This window comes from Strix uralensis, chromosome 3, assembly GCF_047716275.1.
Source record: "Strix uralensis isolate ZFMK-TIS-50842 chromosome 3, bStrUra1, whole genome shotgun sequence".
In the NCBI taxonomy this organism is placed as follows: Eukaryota; Metazoa; Chordata; class Aves; order Strigiformes; family Strigidae; genus Strix; species Strix uralensis.
The window spans coordinates 87,262,411-87,283,546 of NC_133974.1; the positions used below are offsets into that span (position 1 = coordinate 87,262,411).

At 36.7% G+C, this 21,136-nt stretch overlaps 1 protein-coding gene across 1 annotated transcript in view; it reads left to right on the forward strand.

Moving 5' to 3' along the window:
• The window catches only part of FMN2 (formin 2), a 163,138-nt gene that overhangs the window by 41,989 nt on the left and 100,013 nt on the right, over positions 1-21,136 (forward strand). Inside the window, exons 6-7 of the mRNA XM_074864615.1 lie at positions 14,743-16,385; positions 17,394-17,538. Of these exons, the coding sequence (XP_074720716.1) occupies positions 14,743-16,385; positions 17,394-17,538 (1,788 nt within the window). The remainder of the gene's footprint in view (positions 1-14,742; positions 16,386-17,393; positions 17,539-21,136) is intronic.

Sequence of the window (21,136 nt, forward strand, 5' to 3'; positions counted from 1 at the left end):
AAGAACATTTAAAAACTAGAGCCCATTAATTAAAATAATATCACAAAAGTAGTCTACATTGAAATATTTTATGTTTAAACTAAAATATATTTGTCCCATGCTATTATATTTCAGTCACCCACATTTCAGTAGCACTGCTTTCTAGTATTTCTTGTGAAAATTAACTTTTTCCTATACTTTCAGAAAGGTACTGCATGTAAGGAGCATCTTTAATCTGTCACTAGGATTTTAATTAATTACGAGAAACAACTTATATGAAAGACCTTTTTTATTGGAAATGTAATTAATGGAAGTAAGTTCATGAATGCTTAGGCACTTAAAAAAAATGAAATTATTTTGCTATGAGAATGAAGCTTAACCAGCAGCACTAGAGCACTGTTTGATTGCTTGAACAAATAAAATTTACTTCAGGCTGGGGGTTTTTTGTTATTTTTAAAACTATCGTATTATGTTGTCCAGTTACTGAATTGCATTTGCTAGTGTTGTTAGAGATCCCTACGCCTCTTGCTCAGTGTTGATCTCTTATGACAGTAATGTGAACTTCTTCATTCTGTACTATTATTCATTGACAGGAGCAGAAATAACTGTTTTGAATGCATGATAACCTCACTTGCAGAAAATCATCTCAAGTTTTTGCTGTATTATCATCATCATTGAGGTTTATTTCAAAAATCAGAGTGGAAGTTAATTTGAGGAACTGTATGTGGACAAAATATTTTCATGTGTTCAAATTATTTCTGTACAGTCCCAAAAAGTTGAGTGTATTCTACCTATCTATCAATATCTATCTATATCAATCTATAGAAAAATTTAGCAGGTAGAATAATTACAGTAACTCTTTTCATCATGTTTGTAGATAAATCCTTTACTGCAATCAGATCATTCTTGGTGTTGTTTGTACTTTTTTAAAGTGATGAAATACTATGAAATGTTTCTATTAGAGATCTAGACTCTTTGCTTCTTTGTCTAGTTTGCCCATAGTTTTTCCTTCTGAAGAAAGCAAGCATTGGCTGAAGTTAGCCAAGTAGGTGATTTTTCTCTTTTGATACATGACAAAGGAAGAGAGCTCTAGTGTAAAATTTGAAACTGATCAAGTAAGTCTACTCACGGGCTTCTTCCCTCTCCCTTCCCTGGGAAAAGACATTTTCCACATGCTATTAAAATAATTGGAGATGGTCAATATTGACACAGAAAAAAACACAAATATAACATGATGCTGGTAATTTATCTCACTTAAGGTAAACAGTTAACTAAAAGGTTCAGAATAATTTTAAATTAAAAGCACAAGTAACACACATACAGAGCCTGGATTCTACACTTTCTTGCCACTGGAAGGGGCTTTTTTTTTTTCCCCTCTCCATTTCCTTATCTTTACAATGTTAGACATAACCTTCATATTTTGCAGCATAATTTCCTAAAGTTCTTAAGATTGCTCTTTTGAGTCCAAAATAGCTAATCTTTTAAAATTACAAGTAAACAAATGAGGGGCAGGCACTGTGCTTGCTTTTAGTGCAGGACTTGGTAAGCAGAAGAAAAATAAGAAAAATTGGCAGCCATTTCAACTCATGGTTCTGAAATGCTAAAGAGGAGCAACAATGTCTGCTTCGTCTTCCAAGTATGCACGAGAAAGCTTTGTTAAGCCTAACTCCTTTAGTAAGGAAAGAAGCAAAAAATTTACTGTCCTAATTTAGAAACACCAGCTTCAAACCTGATGTTTAGGTTTGACAGCTGTACTTTTCTGCAGGAGCCAATTTCTTTTCTTTTTTGCCCCCCCCCCCCCCTTACCTTTTGTGGCACCCCTGTAATTTTCCCCATATTTTAACTCAATTTTCAGATTTGCTTGATTTTGTTTGCGTGGTACATAAAAACAGTCTTAGCACAAAGGAAAAAAAAAAAAAAAAGGCAAGTATCTTCTAATTGTAAAATGAGTACATGAAAACTAAGCTTTGGTTAGTAGTGGGACATCACAGAACCAAAAACCTAAAGTTGTTTGGAAGTCACCTAAATTCCTTACTCTCTTATATGCCTTATTATCAAAATATTTTAAAATTTCTTCTTCTTTTGATCATTTGTGATGAGTGTCTACTCCTGAGTATCACACAAATTTAAAAAGAAAGCACTCATCACGTTTATTTAAAGGTCAGCATCCAGCTGTAATGAATTCTTCATGCTATTGAGAATGCCTGAGCTCTGTAATCCTGGCTTGGAAGATGAAGTTTTGCTAGACTGTTCCAATTTCTTGCAGTTTGGTTATGAGATGGTTTATGCTGAGTATTTAAACAATATTTACAGCCGAAAAGCTTGCCACCAAAAAATTCTTGTGCCTGTAATGCTTCCAGCTCAGTTGTTCTCTTTGGTTTGGTTCACCCCATTTAAACCAACAAATAAACCCTCAACCAAAATTATATGCCTTTTTGGAACACCATGTACTTTAACTGGTAGTAACAACCAGACAAAATTTTGGCAGTTCTCGGGTACTGAAGACAGATTTCTACTGCGTGATCTGCTGGTGTACTTTCCAACAATATCATAGGGAAACAATGTTAGCCTTAAAAACCTTAAATTACAGGACATGTTCTTCCATGTTGAATATACTTTTTGCTTTGAAAATATTGTAAGTCCATCTCTTGGAGTGCCTCCTTAGAGTATTCCCAATTACCACATTTTGCTGGTAACCCCTCTTTCAGCATTTCAGCGGGGACCTTTTCTCTTACTCTAGTCATTAACTACAAATTATTATAACTCCTTAGGGTAATAACTTAGTGACATTTGAAATGCTCCAATTTTGACACTTAGTAATACAAGAAAAAAGGTTGTGAAATCCTTTAAGATAAATACATAATCAGTCTATTTAGAAAATATGAAACATTGTTGGGATTGGGATTTACTTTTCATTATTAGAAAATGTCACAGCTAGACTTTGTTTCGGAAACGTGCACGCTGCTCAAAACTCACTCCTAAATGAAATTTCAGAAAGGTGATTTTTTACAAGTGAAGGTCAGACAAGGAAGGTAAATGTAAGATTTTCCTGAAATCATGAAATTATTCTACTACACATACAAAAAGAATAAAATAAAAAAGGAAGATTTTAAAAACCTGTTTTATTTTGGTATGACGTGGCTTTCAACAGGGTAGAGGCAAGCTGTAGGTGAGACTGGTTAACAATTGTGTTCAACAAAAATTGGAGGAAAACTGGGAACACTTCCTTTATGAGCTCCCAAACCATTCTGTGGCTGTGGCTCTTTTTACACTGTTTCATTTTACATGCTCTTTCTTGAGATATTCATTCAGAAGGACACAGTGATCCTGGGAATATGTGTTACTCCTCTTCCATCCCTTCACTACTTGCTAGGTCCCTTTTTGTAAGGGGGAGGAGAAGCTTGGGGAGGCAATAAACAGTTCTTCTAAAACAATTATTTTCCCACAAAAGTGTGATTGCTAAAGTCTTAGATTTCAGCGGAGGGAAAAAAGGTACATGTTTGGGTTCTCACTGAGGAAAGAAAGGAGTATGAAAGAAGCAAACTTTTTTGGAAGTTTTCCCTATGAATTGAATGATAGTGAAGTCTGTGCCTATTGCATTTTTCAAAGTAAATACTATAGCAATCTGATGATCTCTGTCCTGACAAATAGAATTGGATATATTGTTTTAAGGAGAACTGTATCAATGTAAACTTCCTGAAACATCATGCCAGCATACCCAAATCTCAGAAGACAAAAAGCTAAAAAAATTCAGAGGTATAAATATGTTTTATTCTTATCTTGCAAAAAGTAAAGCCAGGCTTGCAATATGTGGTGTGCAGGAACTTTTGTTCTAATTGTAGGTCCAATGGGTCCATGGTTAGAATTGGGATAGCTTAAAGCGGGTGAATATCAGGAAGCATATGTAGGCAGATAGTGTTTTCTTGTTATCCTTGAGAATAAATCATGCTTTATCAAAAATGCTCAAAAAAGAAATGAAGTTTGTGTGAAACAAGAGATGATAGAAATCTGGCAGAAGAATATGCTACTCGGGTCATAGGAACTACTGAAGTGCAGAGCATTTTGCTCAGGCAGTAAACGGGAGTCTAACCTTTGTTGAACTTCACTCCAGGACATGTTAAGTGCAAATCAGCTATACTCTGTCTTTTATGTTCATGTTAATGAAATATAGTTTTTAACAGAAGTTTCCAATTTTATTGATGGAGATCTGTCTTTGATTCTTAATATTAGAACTTACTTTTCAGTTTAAACGTGCTGCAATATTCATGTGGGGTTTTTTTTCACACTTTGGGTTGAGACCTCAATATAATTTAAACAGAGATTGTCTGTTCCAGTCTGTTCTTCTATATGACTGGTAGCTGAACTTTGTGGTTAAAACACTGTCTTTTGATAATGTCGGGATTTCTTAGGCCCTGAAGGAAGGATGAGAACTCAAGTAGAAATATTAGAAGTGAGGGAAGAAGTGTTTAGAGTCTGAAAGACATCATCAAGAAGTCGGCCTACTCAGCCACTAGATGGCAGTTAAGTATTTTTGGATGGACTGTGCAAGGCACTTGTAAATCATTCCCGGAAGGTCCTGCAGATACCCTACAGTAAGAATATTAATTTATTTTGGGGTTTTTATTAGATAGAAAGTGGTAGCTTTCTGGTAGTTAATGGGTTAGCCTGTAAAAGGTACACACGCTTACTGTGTTTATTATGATCAAGGTTCAGTAATTGGAACAAACCCCTGAAACAGTAAATGTTTAGAAAGTTCTGTTCTGTCACTGATAAGCTGTTGGGTTTTTTTAAACTGGTGAAGGGAACACATTTGATTTGGTCTACAAGACTTCTGGGTGACTGTATAGTAATAATTTAAAAGTTTTACTGCTGAATTACTATCATTTAAATGATAAAAAGAGGTCAATTTTTGGTAGGATATGAAATTCATTTCTTCAACCATAATCATTAATTTTCTCATGTTTTGATGAATCTTTTCATGTTTTCAAGTTCTGATGAGGGAGGGATTAAAAAAAGCCACCACAACTAAAAGTGCATTGAACATAATTTCAATTAATTGACATATATAAAATATGAATCATAGACTCCGTATTTAAATAAAAATAAAGGAGTATAGTATGTCAAGCCTGTGTGGTAGAAAATAAAAGCAGTTAATTCTCAGAACAAATGTTAGTATTTTGTATTATATTCAGACTTCACAATTACTTGGATTGACTTCCATTGTTTTGCTTGAAGGCAGTGTTTGCTTCTTTAAAAGGAACAATACATTGGTATAATTTTCAGTGGAATGACAATAGCACATTTTTGCACTCTTCTTCCTGGCTATGGTGAGACAAAAATCCGTTTTTTCTAATCTGTGTTCTTGATGTTGATATCAAGATGAAGTTTTACTTATAGGCTCGTTTCAATTTGAAAGGCTCTTTATTCTGTTTTTCTACTTTGATATATGGCATTCTACCTCAATTATAGCTCTGAAATAACATAAAAATCATAGCATAATTTAGGGCTGAAGAGACATTAGGAGGTCATGCTGTCCAATCCCTTCCCCACCAGCACCCTCCAAGCAATGCTAGTTCAGATGTTTGGTTGTTTTTCTTAGGATTTTGCTCATCTCTGAGGATGCATATGTGGTAGTGCTAATATGTACTTCCTGCTTTGCGTAGTCAGTGGTAAAATGGCAAGTCTTGCTATGTTTCTGATGCATTGTTTTGGTAACAGCTTAAGGAGATTAAAATGTGTGCTCTAAAAGCACATATATTTCCTGTGTGTTACTCCTAATTCAAATACTGAGTACTTACAGGCATTGATCAAAATTCTCAAGAAATTGCTGGTCAAGTTCAAGTGATTCATTTAGTTGCATGACTTCTACATCACAGATGTTTATAAGAATATGTCAGAGCATAATATAAATTTTTCATCTCATAATCATAATGGGCATTATGCATTTTCCATTTGGACTATGCTTTATACTTAGACAATGCCAGACAGACTTTTTTGTCATTGTAGGTACAACTTCTTTGAAAAGTAGTACTGACCTTAAGGTTCAAGTAATAATGTCTGAACAGTGTACTTGCAAATTCTATCCAATGTAAGTTAACTTAGGATTTACAGACCTCCCTTTCTTCTGTCACTGATGGAAAAGCAAGGAGAAATAGAGCAAAACTGAAAAACTTAGTTATTCTAACCAGAATTACTTGGTGGTACTTAAAATCCTTGGCTATAATGTGAGAGTAATTCCTACTTCTTTCTCAAGAGATGAATTATTGTATGAGATAGGGCTTGGATAGGAAGAATTACCTTTTCTGTCTGTGTGTCTGTGATTCTGAGTACTAGTATGTTTCTTCTCTTGCCTTTACAGCAAACTTCTTGCAAAATACTAGTAGAGCACTGTCACTTCACTGAGGGAGCAGTGAATAGAAATGCATGATAGGCATGCACTTACTGAAAATGTAATTTTGAATTGTTTTTTCATTTCTCCTCTGATTCCTCTCTTGTTACTCATGGAAATAGGTAAATTGAGATATTATTCATTCCATCTATGCATTCCTGCTCAAAGAAAAATATATAACAGAGCCATATTTATTAATTGTTAAAATACAACTTATTTTCTTAAATTCTCTCTTTAAAATGGACATCCTATTTCAGATGAAAATCTATAAACTCCCCTTCTCAGAAAATATGGTTTAAATTGGAGGTTTGATTATTTACATATGAAATTCCTCTCACCTTTTGGAGAGAAGTGAAAATAAACAGGATTTGGTACCATACTGTATTTGGATTACATAGAATATTTTACGTACTATATTATTTACCTACCTCCCAAACTTTTTTAAAAAGAACTGCACAGAAATTGAAGAGAACAGATGAAGAAATCATACAAGAGAGCAGCACGAAAATGTGTGTATATAAGTTTGAGTGCACGTGTGTGCAGATGTGTATATACACATACAGATGCGCATTCCATAAAACGTATCTCCAAGCAATATCTTCTTGTGACATTCCTAGCACAACAGACTGATCTCATTTGTTAAGTTGGCTTAACCTATGTGAGAAACCTCATCCAGTGAGCAGTGAGACATGTTCTAAAGATTAAATTCTTCTTTTATTTCTCTCAGAATCAGGTGCTACTTTACAGTGGTGTAGATCCTGAGAATTTCCACAGGACACTATGTATAGAAGAGAAATAAGAAATGTTTTTCTTAACAAAAATTAATGTTTCTTTAACTCTAGAAATATCCAAAATTGTTTAAAAACAAACAAACAAAACCAAAAAACAACTATAACCATGGCATATTGTCATACCTGAATGAGAACTTAAAAGTAAAGCTGAGAAGAATTTCTATTCTTTGGATATAAAACAGACTAACCAGTTAAACTTCTAGTTACTTTCTTATCAAAAGATAGTTGTCATTAGGTTGGTACAAGTAAAACCAATAAGGTCACTTTATTTTTAAACACACAGTTTTCTTTGTTCTTTAGAGACTAAGTCCAAAAATATTGATAAAAATTAACTAGCATATTCCTGAATGTTAGTTGCTTTCTTTGTTTCCAATATTCAACTTCTCCTGAAGAGACAAGTGGTTTTTTTCTAATGTATATGATACCAAAACTTTTTACGTAGCCTCTCAGTGTTTAAAGCTCATCTCTGATGATTTGATTGTGATTGATTTTATTTAATGTTCTCTCACCCAAAATTATATAGCTTTGCTTTTACTATAGCCTTCATGCTTTCAAAGAGTTAGAGAAGCTGACTGACCTCCAGTACACTGCCTTCAGCATGTTTGTGGATATATTTGTGAAGACTCTGATTCCATTTCTCCAAACTTTTTCTATCGTGAGTAGTAGGCTCATATTTCAGGGTAGTGAAACTACTCATCCTTTTCTACAAAGATTTATTCTTACTGTGGATATTTTTTGCTGCTTATTCCCTGCTGGAAGCCTGAAAAAGCAACATGCGAACCTCCCATTTTGTGGTCTGGCTGAACTCTTGGATAAAAGGGCCAAGTACTGTGTAGAAGTATCATAATCTGGACAGTTTCTTATCAGGGTGTGGCAAAGTTCACCTGGGAAAGTCATTAGATTTTTTGATCTCCAGTATTGGAGATTATAAATGTTCACATTTTGGGCAATAGAATCCTTACTGTTATTTCTAGCATAAAAACTAATATAGTTTCTGTATATAAAGAAATAATAATAGAATGAGGTAGTTTACACGGTGACTACTTTCCAGGCTGCTGGTCAATCTCAAGTTGAATTGAAAATCAAGAAGAGGGCTGGTATGAAAAAGTTCAACTCCTTTCTCTAGTATGCCAATGTAGTAATGTTCAAGGTATGCCAGATTTTAATTTGAATTTTAGCAGAATGAGATGGATGGCTGCCTTGGCCTGGATACACAGGAAAACTACCCAAACCTTTTAGACTCATAGTTAAAATACTTTAGGGCAAACGCAGGCGATAGAAGAAATGAACTGATTCATCACATGATAGTCATTCCAATAAACAAACTAAACATTGAGCAGAAAATAAATCCAGAACAGTTTTTATCCCAGCTTTTAAGGAAATCTGTGACTCTTAAGGTACATTTGGCTATTGGATTTCTGGCATAGATGCCTAAGTTTTAGTTATCTCTTTATCTGCTGAAAGACCTGAATACAGCTAATTCTACTCCAGCAGTCTCTGCGATCAACAGCAGAATGCCTAACAAGATAGCAGAAATAAACAAAATAAGGTTATATTAAAATGAATGAGCGTGAACCTTTCGCCCCCCCCGCCCCGTTTCTTTCTATGCCCATTCTCATTTATGTACGTATTTTACACTGGGTGAGTGACAGAAGAGTTAAGCCATTTTCTGGGCTAAAAAAAGCTATGTGGAGGGGTAAGCTTTTTTGAAACTTTTATTGTTTACTGCTGTATGCTTCTTTAATAATGATATTTCATATATGCTAGGAGAAAAACTGTCAAGCCTTGAGGGGAGGTTTTGTTGGGTTGTTGGTTGTTTTTTAATAAAGCGGATCTAAAACATTCTGGGCAATCAGGCTGAAAAATGTTGTTTGTAAAATTGCTAAAAGTAATGTTATGTAAGACAACAGTATTTCTATTTGACTGCTGTGTAGCTCCTGGGGTGGTCAGTGGTTCTGTGAAATTTTATTTTATCTTGCCTTGTCTGTAGTCTACAAAAATTCTTTTGAGGTTCCAATTGTAGCAGAACTTAGGGATAACTTAAGGTTATATTTCAGCTCAGTTAAGAGTCTTACAGCTTAGAGAGAAAACTTTCAATCTTTGATGTATCTCAGTTGACTTTTGGTTTTTTTGGTTTTTATTATTTACTAAAATGAGAACTGTAAAGAACTGGGATCTTAACCTCTGAAATGCACTTAGCCCATGGTTAAGGAATTCAAACTCTTCGGGAATAGAAGCTTCAAGAAACTGAATCTGAACAAAACTGTTTTCTTCTGACTTCTAGTTTTACAAGTTGGCATTTATAATGCATGTATCTTTCTTCAAAGTTCCATGCTCCCTGCTGATCTTCTTTTTGTTTATTTGAAGTACTTGAATTGCAATAATTACGGATTTCTGCATGCAATAATTAAGGATTTCTGCATGCAACGTGGGTTTTTTTTGTCACCCATGATAGGTTATGACAAAACCTTTTGGTTGATTAGACGTCCTATTTCTTTAGCTTAGGAAGAGCAAAATAGTCACAATGCCAGCATAGTGCAGGCTGGTGCAATCCATCTGTTGCAGTACGTCACTGAGTGGGAGATTAACTCACATGCACCAAATAAAGTTTATCACTTCAGGCAAGGCAGTGCACTACACCGTTTCTATTTCAGGGTTTGCTTGTTCAGTGCTATCTTGGGGAGCTGTGCCTCATGTTTCCTTGTGGTTATAGGAAGAAACATGAACTATTGTGAAAATATATATCCTTTGTCTCCATACATGCACCTTAAGTATAATAAAATCTTCTCAAAAAACTTGTAGTCCCAGGAAGAAATTGGTACCCAGTACTAATTCTACTCCTTCAGCAGTTCTCCCTGATTCTATTGGCAAGTTTGGCAGCTTTTGACTCAACTTCTACTGCTGTAGAACTAAAATGCTGCAATGGGCTTTGAGGATTAAGTGAAATGTGAGAATTAATTAGATGGATGCCATTTTGTTTGAATGCAAATCAAGTGTCCATCAGTACTCTTCATTTGACAATAGCTGTAGCACTAAAAATGCCTGTTAAAATGTCTCTCCTTTTCTTAAGATTCATCTGCAGTTGCAAAAAGTAGATTTGAAAATGAGACAACTTTAGAGAGAGAAGCCTGAATAGAGATCCCATTCCTCTGACTGAATTAAGTTCTTGATGTGGCACTACTTTGTTCCATTCAGTGAGCATGCACGTTCAAAAAATTTTTCACTTCACATAGAAAAGAGGCATTTATTAGCAGTTGGAAAGAGCAGCCTTCCAAGTAACTGGATGCTGCTAATACCACCAGGTGTTGACTTATTGGAAGACCTGAGGGGTCTTATTTTGCCATCTTAATCCTGTTTAACTGTATGCTTCTATTCCCTGTGCGTGTTGCAATCAGGTAGCAACATAGAATCCAATTCATGAATTCTGATGTAGAGAAAATAAAAGGTTAAGGTTTTAGAAAATAAACAACAAATATAATCATCTAAATATGAATTCCACCCAGAGAGGAAATTTCATGACACTAAGCAACAAATTGCTGAAAATGATCAAACTGCTGATGCAACTTGTTGGCTTGTAATGGTATAAGACATTAGCTTCTAAAACTAAACTGTAGTATGTCTTTATTTTTCAACTATTCCAGAATTACCATTAAGAACTGCCATTCTGCTTATTTTAAGAAGAAAAAGACACATTATGGCTATTCATAAAGTATATAAGTGAATGCAAGTTGAGATAGATATAGATAAACATATAATATAGACACACACCTGTATGTATATATATGTAAATGTAGACTAGGGCTAACTTTCACAGATGTTTGTGGGCTTTTCTGTCTGGGAATTTAGTTATAGAAGGGTCTGTAGGTTTCAGTGACTCATCTGAGAAAATAGGATGTCAGATTCAGTAGAGGAGGTAGCTGCAATCTGAGCTTTTACATGTTTGAAGATCCTGGGCATGTTCTGTCTATGTAGATCAGCTTTATGCAGGAGATCTGATGTGCACATGTGGAAAACATGACAAGATTGGAATGAGTTGGATGTAATGTACATGCTTTTGGTTCATGTGCAGATCCAAGTGTACACCCTTTACCCAATAAAGCCAGTGTTCCCAGATCAGTTGGATACTGTACACACATCAGCCTATCAGTGCAACACACATACAGTCAGGCTAGCAGACCCAGATTGACCATCCAACTCATTGCGCATGGAACATGTACGACCTGTTTGAGAAATGCTTGGCATCATTCTATAGCCATACACCTCCGGAACTTTTTTTCCTGCTCACGTCTTTCACACTCAAGTCACCTGGATAAAGCAAGGCTTAAGCTTCCACCTTTCTTTCTTTCTTTACAGAAAGAAGACTGTTCCACAGTACCTGGGTCCTGGGTAAGAACTCTAGGCAAGACAGAGTTCCCTCATATATCTTTTAAACCCCGTAGGTTTCTGCTGTGGAATTGTCCTTTGGATTAAAAATGAACCTTCTTTTCATTATGTGTGTTTTTTTTATCTGGGTCTTCTGGTTCTTGTCAACAGCTTTTGACCACCTTTTACATGTATGAAAAATTAAGTCTTTCCTTGCTTATTCTTCTAAGATAACTGTCTAATTTTTATTTCTGATTGGCCTTATATAACTTTAGATTTCCTTCCTTGTTGAGGATGGTGGAAACGTGCTGTGGCTTATGTTTGTTTCATACAGCCCTTTCTGATCTAGAGGAAGACTTTAAACTTCTTGCTACGGAAAAGGCAGAAATCTAATTAGCCTAGTCTGAGGGCATCTTAAAAGTCAAAATGAAAAAATATCTCTATCTAAAATAATTGCTAAAGCATGTAAATACTGGGGCTTTGGTTTGGTTTGTTTCTTAAACCAAATAAAGTATGCAATTTCCTCTGGGTGAATATCTCTGCATTCACAGCAAAGTCTTGTTCGTAATACACTGTTTCTTTGAAAACCTGGATGTATCGGTGATTGTTAGGTAACAATGCCAATAGCAAATCACCAGATTGTTTGAAATGACACGTCTCAAGGACATTGTTTCTTTGGGCATTTTTCTTTCTTGTCTGAATTGCTTAATCATCTCACTTAATTGCCCATTTTTTTAAAACAGAAAAAAATACTTCTTTCTTGAAAGAAATTTCATGATCTGCAGGGTAAATTCTCTCGTAAAACAGTGAGTTCTAAGTTTTTCCTATAGTTCAGGTAGAATTTCAGGATTCAAAGATTACCTCTTTCTTGTGAAAAGTTGAATCCAATCTCCTGAGTAAATGAGTTTTTAAAACAGTGATGAACTGTTCTGAGATGAGCCATCATTAAGGCAAATCTCTTCAGAACCGTTTAATATTGTGCCTAATCCTGTTGGTTTCAGTTCATTTGTGGAAGAAATGGATTTTCCAATTCAGATAGAATTGGGAAGCTGTATCTGTCATAAAATCCTTGGTGGGGTGTTCTTACAGTGTAAAATGGGAGCTTAGGAGAGTTACAGTCTGGGGAAACTGGATTTGTTCTCAAATAACTGAAAACTGGTGTGTGTGGCCTTAATCCTTGGAACACATTTTCTTTTGATAATGTTGCCTTCTGAAGAATTGGTAGGTCTTATTGTATTTTCAGGTGACTGGTAGGGGGATAAGAGCAGATGAAACAAAGGGATAATAGAATATTCTCTTTCTCCTTTATAATTAAGTTCTTCAACAAAACTGTTGTTGTTACAAAGTATTGAGCTATTAAAGGAAACTGAGTGGATTGAAGCACCATGAGTAGTCTGTAACGGAAATGTCTTTTCCAGCCTTTTTTTCTTGTTATAATACTTTTGTTAATGTCTGCTGTTTTCATTCTTTCACTTTTCATTGAAAAACATTTTGACGTTCCTTTGTCTGTTTTACATTTCTCTTCGAAGTTTGGTAGGGACACCTAGTTGTAATCCATAACTTTTGGTTCAAACTGACATTCCAGAAAGTTCAAATAATTTAGGTGATTATAAATTTTGATAAAGGTGCTTCAAAATCAAACAGTGTTTGGTTTAAATGTAGTAGTTGCTATTTTACTTCTGGGATTACTTTAGGACAGCTGGGAAACTCTAAGATAAACACGAAAATGAAATTTTATGTTTGAAAACCAATTCTGTGCAGAAACAATTTTTTAAGTATTAATGAACATATATTTTATTAATAGTCCCCAGCTGGAAGTTACAACTTCACTTTCCAGAAAGGAAAATGACTTTTAAATGTTTCATGTGTGAAAGGATGAGATGAAAAACATCATCTTCCTGAAACAAATCAAGGCAAATAGTATATCAGGTATTGTATGTTTATTTGTAGGCTTCTTTACAAGACCTGTAAAATCTGAATAACTGAAAGATTTCCTATGAAGTAAGCCTACAGTCTCATCCGTGAAGCTTATGATTTTATAAAAGGGAACAAAAAGGCACTCAATAACTGTTTTGCTGTAACCACTTGGGAAATCTGTTGCATGACAAACTTAATTCAACTAAATGCTTGAAGTGCTGACCAATATTCCAAATTTAAAGAAAAAAAAAAAGTAAATGCATGCAGCTAGAAAATAATAAGGTTTTTATTAAAAGATTTTGTGTTGTAAAGTCATGTCCGTTCTATCTCTTGTTCAACTTTCCTGAATAAGCACAAATGACTATTTTCAGACTAGGTTGCTTCTTTTGATATCGTTTGATAAAAGCACATACCCATTAAATTTAGTACAGTTTATTGCAGGTATTTATTTAAAAACATTGGAATTACTGTGCCATTTAAGGTTAATGATTCCTCTGCTCCGTCTACAGCAGGCAGGATAAGATGCTTCAGAGAAAGATGTTTAAAAATGTGGAAACCGTCAAATACAGAATAACCATTGCAGACAGGAAGCTTTTCTAATGTCACTCACTCAGTCTCTTACTTGGCAGAGGAGTTTCAAATATTGGGTGGGAGGAAAGTTATCCTTTAGTTTTGTCTTACTTCTTTTCCTTCGCAAGCATGCTAGCTGGAGGAAAGTATAATTACTCTGTTCTGAGATTAGCTGTTTTTGAAAAGTGAACATTTGTTATGTTCTGCATTCCTAATCTGTATTGTATCATTAAGGTGTATATTGAAACCCAGTGGTCAGTAGTATGTTGAGTCTGTTATGCACAGTGCATCCCTTTAAAGAAACACTTAACATATTTTCAGTTAACGGAATGAAAGTAATGCAGTGCCCTTCCCATCACCATGTCTGCATATCCATGTGTACACAAATGCTTGCAGTACTTGTGCTCAGTGGTTGGTTGTTTTCTTGGTCAGGGCATGTGGTGGGAGGGAGGGATTGCTGATTGCTGCTGATTTTTGGTTTTGCCAAATATAATTACAGTCTAAAACGTGCTTATACTGATGACAGTAGTTTCATACAGAAGCAAGTCATTTTCCTAAGCTATCTTCTTCCACTGTAAGATGCAGCTAGCCAAAATGATAACCTCCGTTTTTAAAAGCTTGTCATAACTGCTTATTGCTGAACCTCTGGAATACCAATATTCTTAATCTAAACTTTATTTTTATATAGTGATGAATGTTATCTGTTTTGTGCTTATTATTTATTTTCTTTCAAAGGATGATTTGGAGGTGAAATCTGAGGAGCGTGCCAGTGTCATTCAACAACTTGAGCAAACTATTGAGGATCTGAGGACCAAAATTGCAGAACTAGAGAAACAGTTCCCTGCTGCAGAGGTACAGACTGCTGGGAAGGAGCAGGAAAATGAGCACATGCACATAGTCTGTGGGGAACTCAGCAGTGTGACTCTTCAAACGAACGAAGAGGAGACTGTACCTAGGACTGTCTCACAAGCAAGATCTGTACAAACATCACCAACGGAGGATTATTTAACACTCACAATGCCTTCAGCTAATGCACTGCCGCAGCCACCCCCACACACACACTTAGAAGGGGGCAAAAGTGAAGGGCCAACTCAGAAATTGCCAGCTCTAGAACTACAGCCCACGTTTTGTTCTGAAATCTCCTTAATTCTGTCACCGAAGCTAATCTCAGTGCCACTGGATGCAAGCCAATCAATACAGAGTACACCACAGTCATCTCTTCCAGGACCCAAAGTTAACTTGTCCCTTGCATTTGAAGGAGAGACTGAAATGCCAGCTTCCCATCAGCCTCTAAGTACTGTAGATGTGACTTGTAGTGAACATCCCTTGTCTTTGCCCCCAGAGCCCACATGTAGCATTCCTCCATCACTGCCAGCCACTGAACTGGCTGCTGACCTGTCTGGAGCACATGACCCTTCACTTGCCACTCCCATGCCCATGGTAGGAGTACCACCCCCACCACCCCTGCCCAGCTCAGGACTCCCTCCTTCTGCTGGCTCAGCAGTGCCACACCTGGACCACTCTTTGCTGGGTGTCATGATGTCACCACTCCCACCTCCTCCTCCACCTTTGCCAAGTGGGGAGATACCGATGCTGCCTCCAGTCCCATGTGATGGAGTCCCGCCACCACCTCTGCCACCACCTTTGCCTGGGGCAGGAGTTCCATCCCCTCTGCCTGGTTGGGGCATCCCACCTCCCCCTCCACCACCACCTTTACCTGGGGCTGGTGTCCCTCCCCCACCTCCTCCTCTGCCTGGCCTGGCAATGCCACCCCCACCCCTAACACCACCTCTGCCTGGGGCAGGACTGCCACCGCCTCCCCCACCTCTGCCTGGAGGAGGCATCCTGCCCCCTCCTCCTCCACCACCACCTCTGCCTGGTGCAGGTGTCCCCCCTCCACCTCCACCACCTCCTCCACCACCTTTGCCTGGTGCAGGTGTCCCCCCTCCACCTCCTCCACCACCTTTGCCTGGTGCAGGTGTCCCCCCTCCACCTCCTCCACCACCTTTGCCTGGTGCAGGTGTCCCCCCTCCACCTCCTCCACCACCTTTGCCTGGTGCAGGTGTCCCCCCTCCACCTCCTCCACCACCTTTGCCTGGTGCAGGTGTCCCCCCTCCACCCCCTCCTTTGCCTGGGTTGGGGATGCCACCTCCAGCCCCACCACCTTTGCCTGGAGCAGCACCACCCCTTCCAGCACCAACCCAGAGCAGCACCTACCCAGTAGTCCCTCAGGGCTGTGGGTTTCTTCCTCCTCCATTACCATCTGGTTTATTTGCAATGGGGATGAATCAGGAAAAAGGGAGCAGGAAACATGTGATAGAGCCTTCTCGGCCAATGAAGCCTCTTTACTGGACAAGAATTCAGCTCCACAGCAAAAGGTAAGTTGCAGAGTTGTGGAGAGTGGTATTTTCACTTTATGGCTGTCAAGATAGTGTCATATGTTATGAGCAAAAGTCTGTATTTACTGCTAGGCAGGTCTTTGTGAGAACCTCAGTGCAAATAGGAGTTTATTTGTAGTTGGATATGTAAATGAGGTGCCCATTTTCTTTAAACTGCACAAACTCTTGTCCTTTGGGGTTACATACCACATGTTGATCAGAGATCTGGGGGTGACTGTGTGCCACTAAGCATTATGTGAGATGGTTTTTTAAATGTTGTATTTGTGCTTCCCCTCAACTTTCAAGAAAACAGTTTCACTGGAGCAGCTTGCAAGTTTTGGTAGTGTCTTCCCTCTAGATGAATGTATGCTGAACACATTTTATCCTCCTCTTTCCTTTTTCTAGTGACTTAGAAATCCCCCCTTTTAACCTTGTACACTCAGCAGGCAGATTCAAACTGCAATTTATTTGTATGACAGCAGAAAGCTATTCTGGTAGCCTTTATGTTGATGTGACTTTGATACACTTGGTTTTGGTTGTTGATGCATTTTGTTTGTTTGTAAAATATCATTCCTGTTCATGAAAAGAAGTTTCCTCATTTATCTTTTCTTTATGTCTCTGAGTACTGATTATAAAACCCTTCTGCTGTTATTTAATGATGAATTTCTTCTTTCTTTTCAAGTTCTTGCCACTGTCACACAGGTAGTCTGCAGACAACTGTCTATTTCTACTTCTCTTTGTGTCCATGTCTGTATGTTTTACAGCCTATATAGAGCCTATATATATTCCTATGTATGTAGAGTGGGTGAATACAAATGAGCCTGATCATTATCGTGTGTGAACAAAGCAAACAAATTATGGGGGAGAATCAATAGTATATCTTATCAAAATACTGCTAGTAGAAGTTAGGCAACTTTTAAATTGCTGCTATTTTATTTTCTTCATTCCTCCATTTATGACCTTATTTAGTTTGACGTTGCCCTACATAGGTCTTTTGCTTAACTTTAGAGATTCTAGTGCTTCACTTGTGTGGGAAAAAATTGAAGAGCCTTCCATAGATTATCATGAGTTTGAAGAACTATTTTCTAAAACAGCTGTTAAAGAGAGGAAGAAACCCATTTCGGACACCATTACAAAAACAAAGACTAAACAAGTGAGTATTTATTTAATTTCAGACCTTTTCTAGGCTGGTTTTTACATAAAGACAGATTCTTGCATGCAGCTGAGACGAATTTTGCTTGGTGTGAAATTGTTACTATATATACGCACTATGTAGAAATATAAGAAAAGGAGAGAATGTAGGATGGGTTTCAAAGCTATATGTGTTAAAGACTGAAGATTTCTTTTTTATAAATTACTTTTCAAGTATGTATTTTCTTAAATATATCTTTGCTTTATCCACTTCAAAATAACAAAAACAAACCTAAAATAATTAGGTGCATATAGGATGCTTTGAAACTGACTGCATATGTGCAATATATAAATTATTCTGATTAATTTTGTAAATTAAATGAGTTGCATATGAATTACCATGGCTTCAGAGAAACATTATGTTTAAGAATTTTAAGTCCTAATGTTATACTAATCATAACAGTTCTAAGCTTGTGGTGTGTTTATATATATAGTGAATATGATTTTTATGCATACAATAAATGACAAGCACAGTTGGGAAAATTCAAGATTAATCAAACTAGTTTCTTGGAGTGGTGTACAATAAAATAAAAATAGAAAACATCTTTTAAATGTAGAAGTGCAAACCCTGGGATAAGAGAATTGAATCTGAATGTTTACATGACTAAAGTGCTGTAATCTTCTTGGTATCTGTGTGAAAATCGAATTGTGGTGGCATGATAAGTAATTTTCAATTAAAGTTTCAGGCTGTAGAGGAGCATTTTCTTATGTAGAATCCTAAACAGCAGTTAAAGTTCCGGTTTTATCTTGTCTTCACATTCCTGGACTCAATCCAAGAGTAGGCTGTTCTTTTCATCTTTTAACATACAGGTTAATGGTGTACAAGATCTTTTTCCACACTGGATATACAATGGGACTCTCCAAAATCTCCATGCAGTAGAATTTAGGTTTGAATACGATCTCCCCACCGAGTAGTTCTGGAGATCTTTCCTGCACAGACACATTTTGGTCACAATATAAATGTGCAGGTACTCTTTAGTGTGCTGGCAACTTGCTGCAGGCAACAGAACTGGTAGTGAAGTTAGGAAGATTATTCCAAGGTGTTGGATAAAACCTTTATCTGGACGGATGGGAAGGGTAGGGCAGCCACACTCTTGTGGCTGTTCGTCATATACCTGTGTGCTGTACTAGGCTGTATTAACTGGGATGGGAGGAAAGGTGATGGTGCTGCTGTTACCTTGCTGTCCTGCAAGAAATCTCCAGAATGTAAGATCTTTGTTTTTCCTTCCTCCTCTAGAAAAAGCTCCTTTTAATGGTTATTCTTAACTAAATTAGTGTGATAGCTCTTTAAGTAAAAAAAGGATGCAAAAGTATACCTGATGCATTGTCTATGAACTGTTGGTCCACTCAGATTTCACAAGGTTTGGTGATGCAAATCTCTAAACAGAGACGAAATTATGACTGTTTAGTTCTGTAACATAAGCAGTGGTTGAAGACAAACAGCAATTATGAATAAACATTGGATGTGGATTTTAAAACTAAGAGTATTTATTTTTCTTGCTACGCCAAAAATTTAGATACGTTGTCAATAAATAAATAAAATGTAGATAAAACTAAGTGAAAATGACTGTTCTTAATTTCTGTGAAAAGAACAAGTTGTCTATGACAGAAATTTCCACACAGAAGTTTTAGGCAATCTAAGTAGGTGCCATCATCTAGAATGAGCATTCCTGTGGGCCACCTAGATTGACAGGAGAGAATCCCCTGTTAGTTTATCTTCCTCTGGTGATCAAACAAATATATTGCTCTCCAAAAGAGGAAGAAATTGCCTAATGGAGAAGTCTGGTTTGTTAAACTGTAGTATCTGGGGGGGAAAGATCAGCTGAAGAGATAATCACAGGCTTTCATCAGAACTACAATTAGAGCTATCATTTATTGCAGATGTCAAGTTAAGTGTTCATTTGTGCAAGTTCAGTTTGGGTTTTTTATAGTATTGACATGAGACAACTGAAGCAGAACAGCTTCACAAATATATTCAACATACACCCTCTCAGCAGTTTGGAATGCAGGCCTTCATTTTTTAAATTTTCTTCATTTATGCTGCAGTAGACACTTAGATAATGAAGTCCATCCATGTTTAGCAGAAGAAACAGTTATTTGGGGAATGCATGGCTGTAATTCCATAAGTATGTTTTTATAGGAAGCACCAAGTGCTGTTTAAGTGGTTACTGACTTACATAGCTTCTATGATAGTTACGGGTGTTGTAGAGATCTTACAAATAGTGTTTCTGTAGTGATTTTTACAGGGACGTGTTATGCAAAGCAGATGTGTTCTGTCACCTGTTGAGCTACGGAGGAGCGTTGTGGGTCGTGGTTCTGTTCTGTACAAAGCTCACTCTGCTACTTTCCAGAAATGCTTTAATCTGGCAATTGGTTTTCCTCCTTGCACTGATGTGCGGGTGTGCTGAGCGGATGTATTGCTTAGATGGATTGGATGTAAAATACTAGCTACACTGGAAATAGTAGTCGGGAAAAAATGCCCAGATAACTTTAATACATAAAATATTTGGTACTCTATGTAAACATCTGATTTTAATAAAACAATGTTTTTACTGTAAGCTGAAATAAAAATGTATTTACAGTGGAGGCCACATGGCAGGGAGAGGGAATTCTAGCTAATCTGAAGAAAGATTTGATAGTTTTGGGATGTTTTAGTGGGTGAAAGATTAATTTTTTTGAAGTATGCTGCTGTTCTGTACACAGAGCTATTTATGCTGTATGCCATAGAATATATGCATATGTTTGCTTGTGTATATATATATAGATATGCATGATATAATTATTTCTAAATGATGACCCCTTTTTAAGTGGTAAAACTATCTATGTTGTTGTGGGTTGTTTTGGGGTTTTTTGAGTTAACAACTGAGTTAATTTCACCTTGCCCAAGTATTGGTTCTAATTGTTTTTCCCTTGGCATGACCGTCTACAAATAATGTAATACAATATAAATCAATAACGCTTAAAAAAAAAAAAGTATTACATCTAGCACTGAATGAAGGTCAAATTAAAATCCACTCCAGAACTTTAAAGAGAAAAAAATGATGTGTTAATATTTATTTGTGAATGCAGCTGATTTTATTCTTACTGTCTCTCATTTGGTGCTATGGTAAAAGCTGTGATTTATTTTGCTCTGTTAATACATATATGTCAAATTCTCAGCTGCTGTAAATGTGTGCAGGCTCACTCAATGAGAATGCCTACTAAATCTTCAAAGAAAGTCCTTTATGGGCTATATTATAGGTGGGGCTGCCATTGCTACCTATTAAAGTGGTCTGGCTTTCATTATAAGTCCCTGTTGTTATAACTTTGCCAAAATTTAGCTCTTTAGGCTGCAAGTTTTGTCGGGTTACATTTTTTTTCCCCACATTGGGTGTCTCCTTCATTTTGCCAATGTTAAGAAAGAAAACAAAGTCTGGTTTTGCTCACGTCCACATAGTTTCATAGACAAAATGTGGAAAAATTTTATCAGATCCATGTCTTATTAGTTGTGTAAAGGGTTTCTTAAATTTTGCCACTCTACATCTCAGTTTCTGTTGCTCAGGAGAGACTTCAGGTATAAT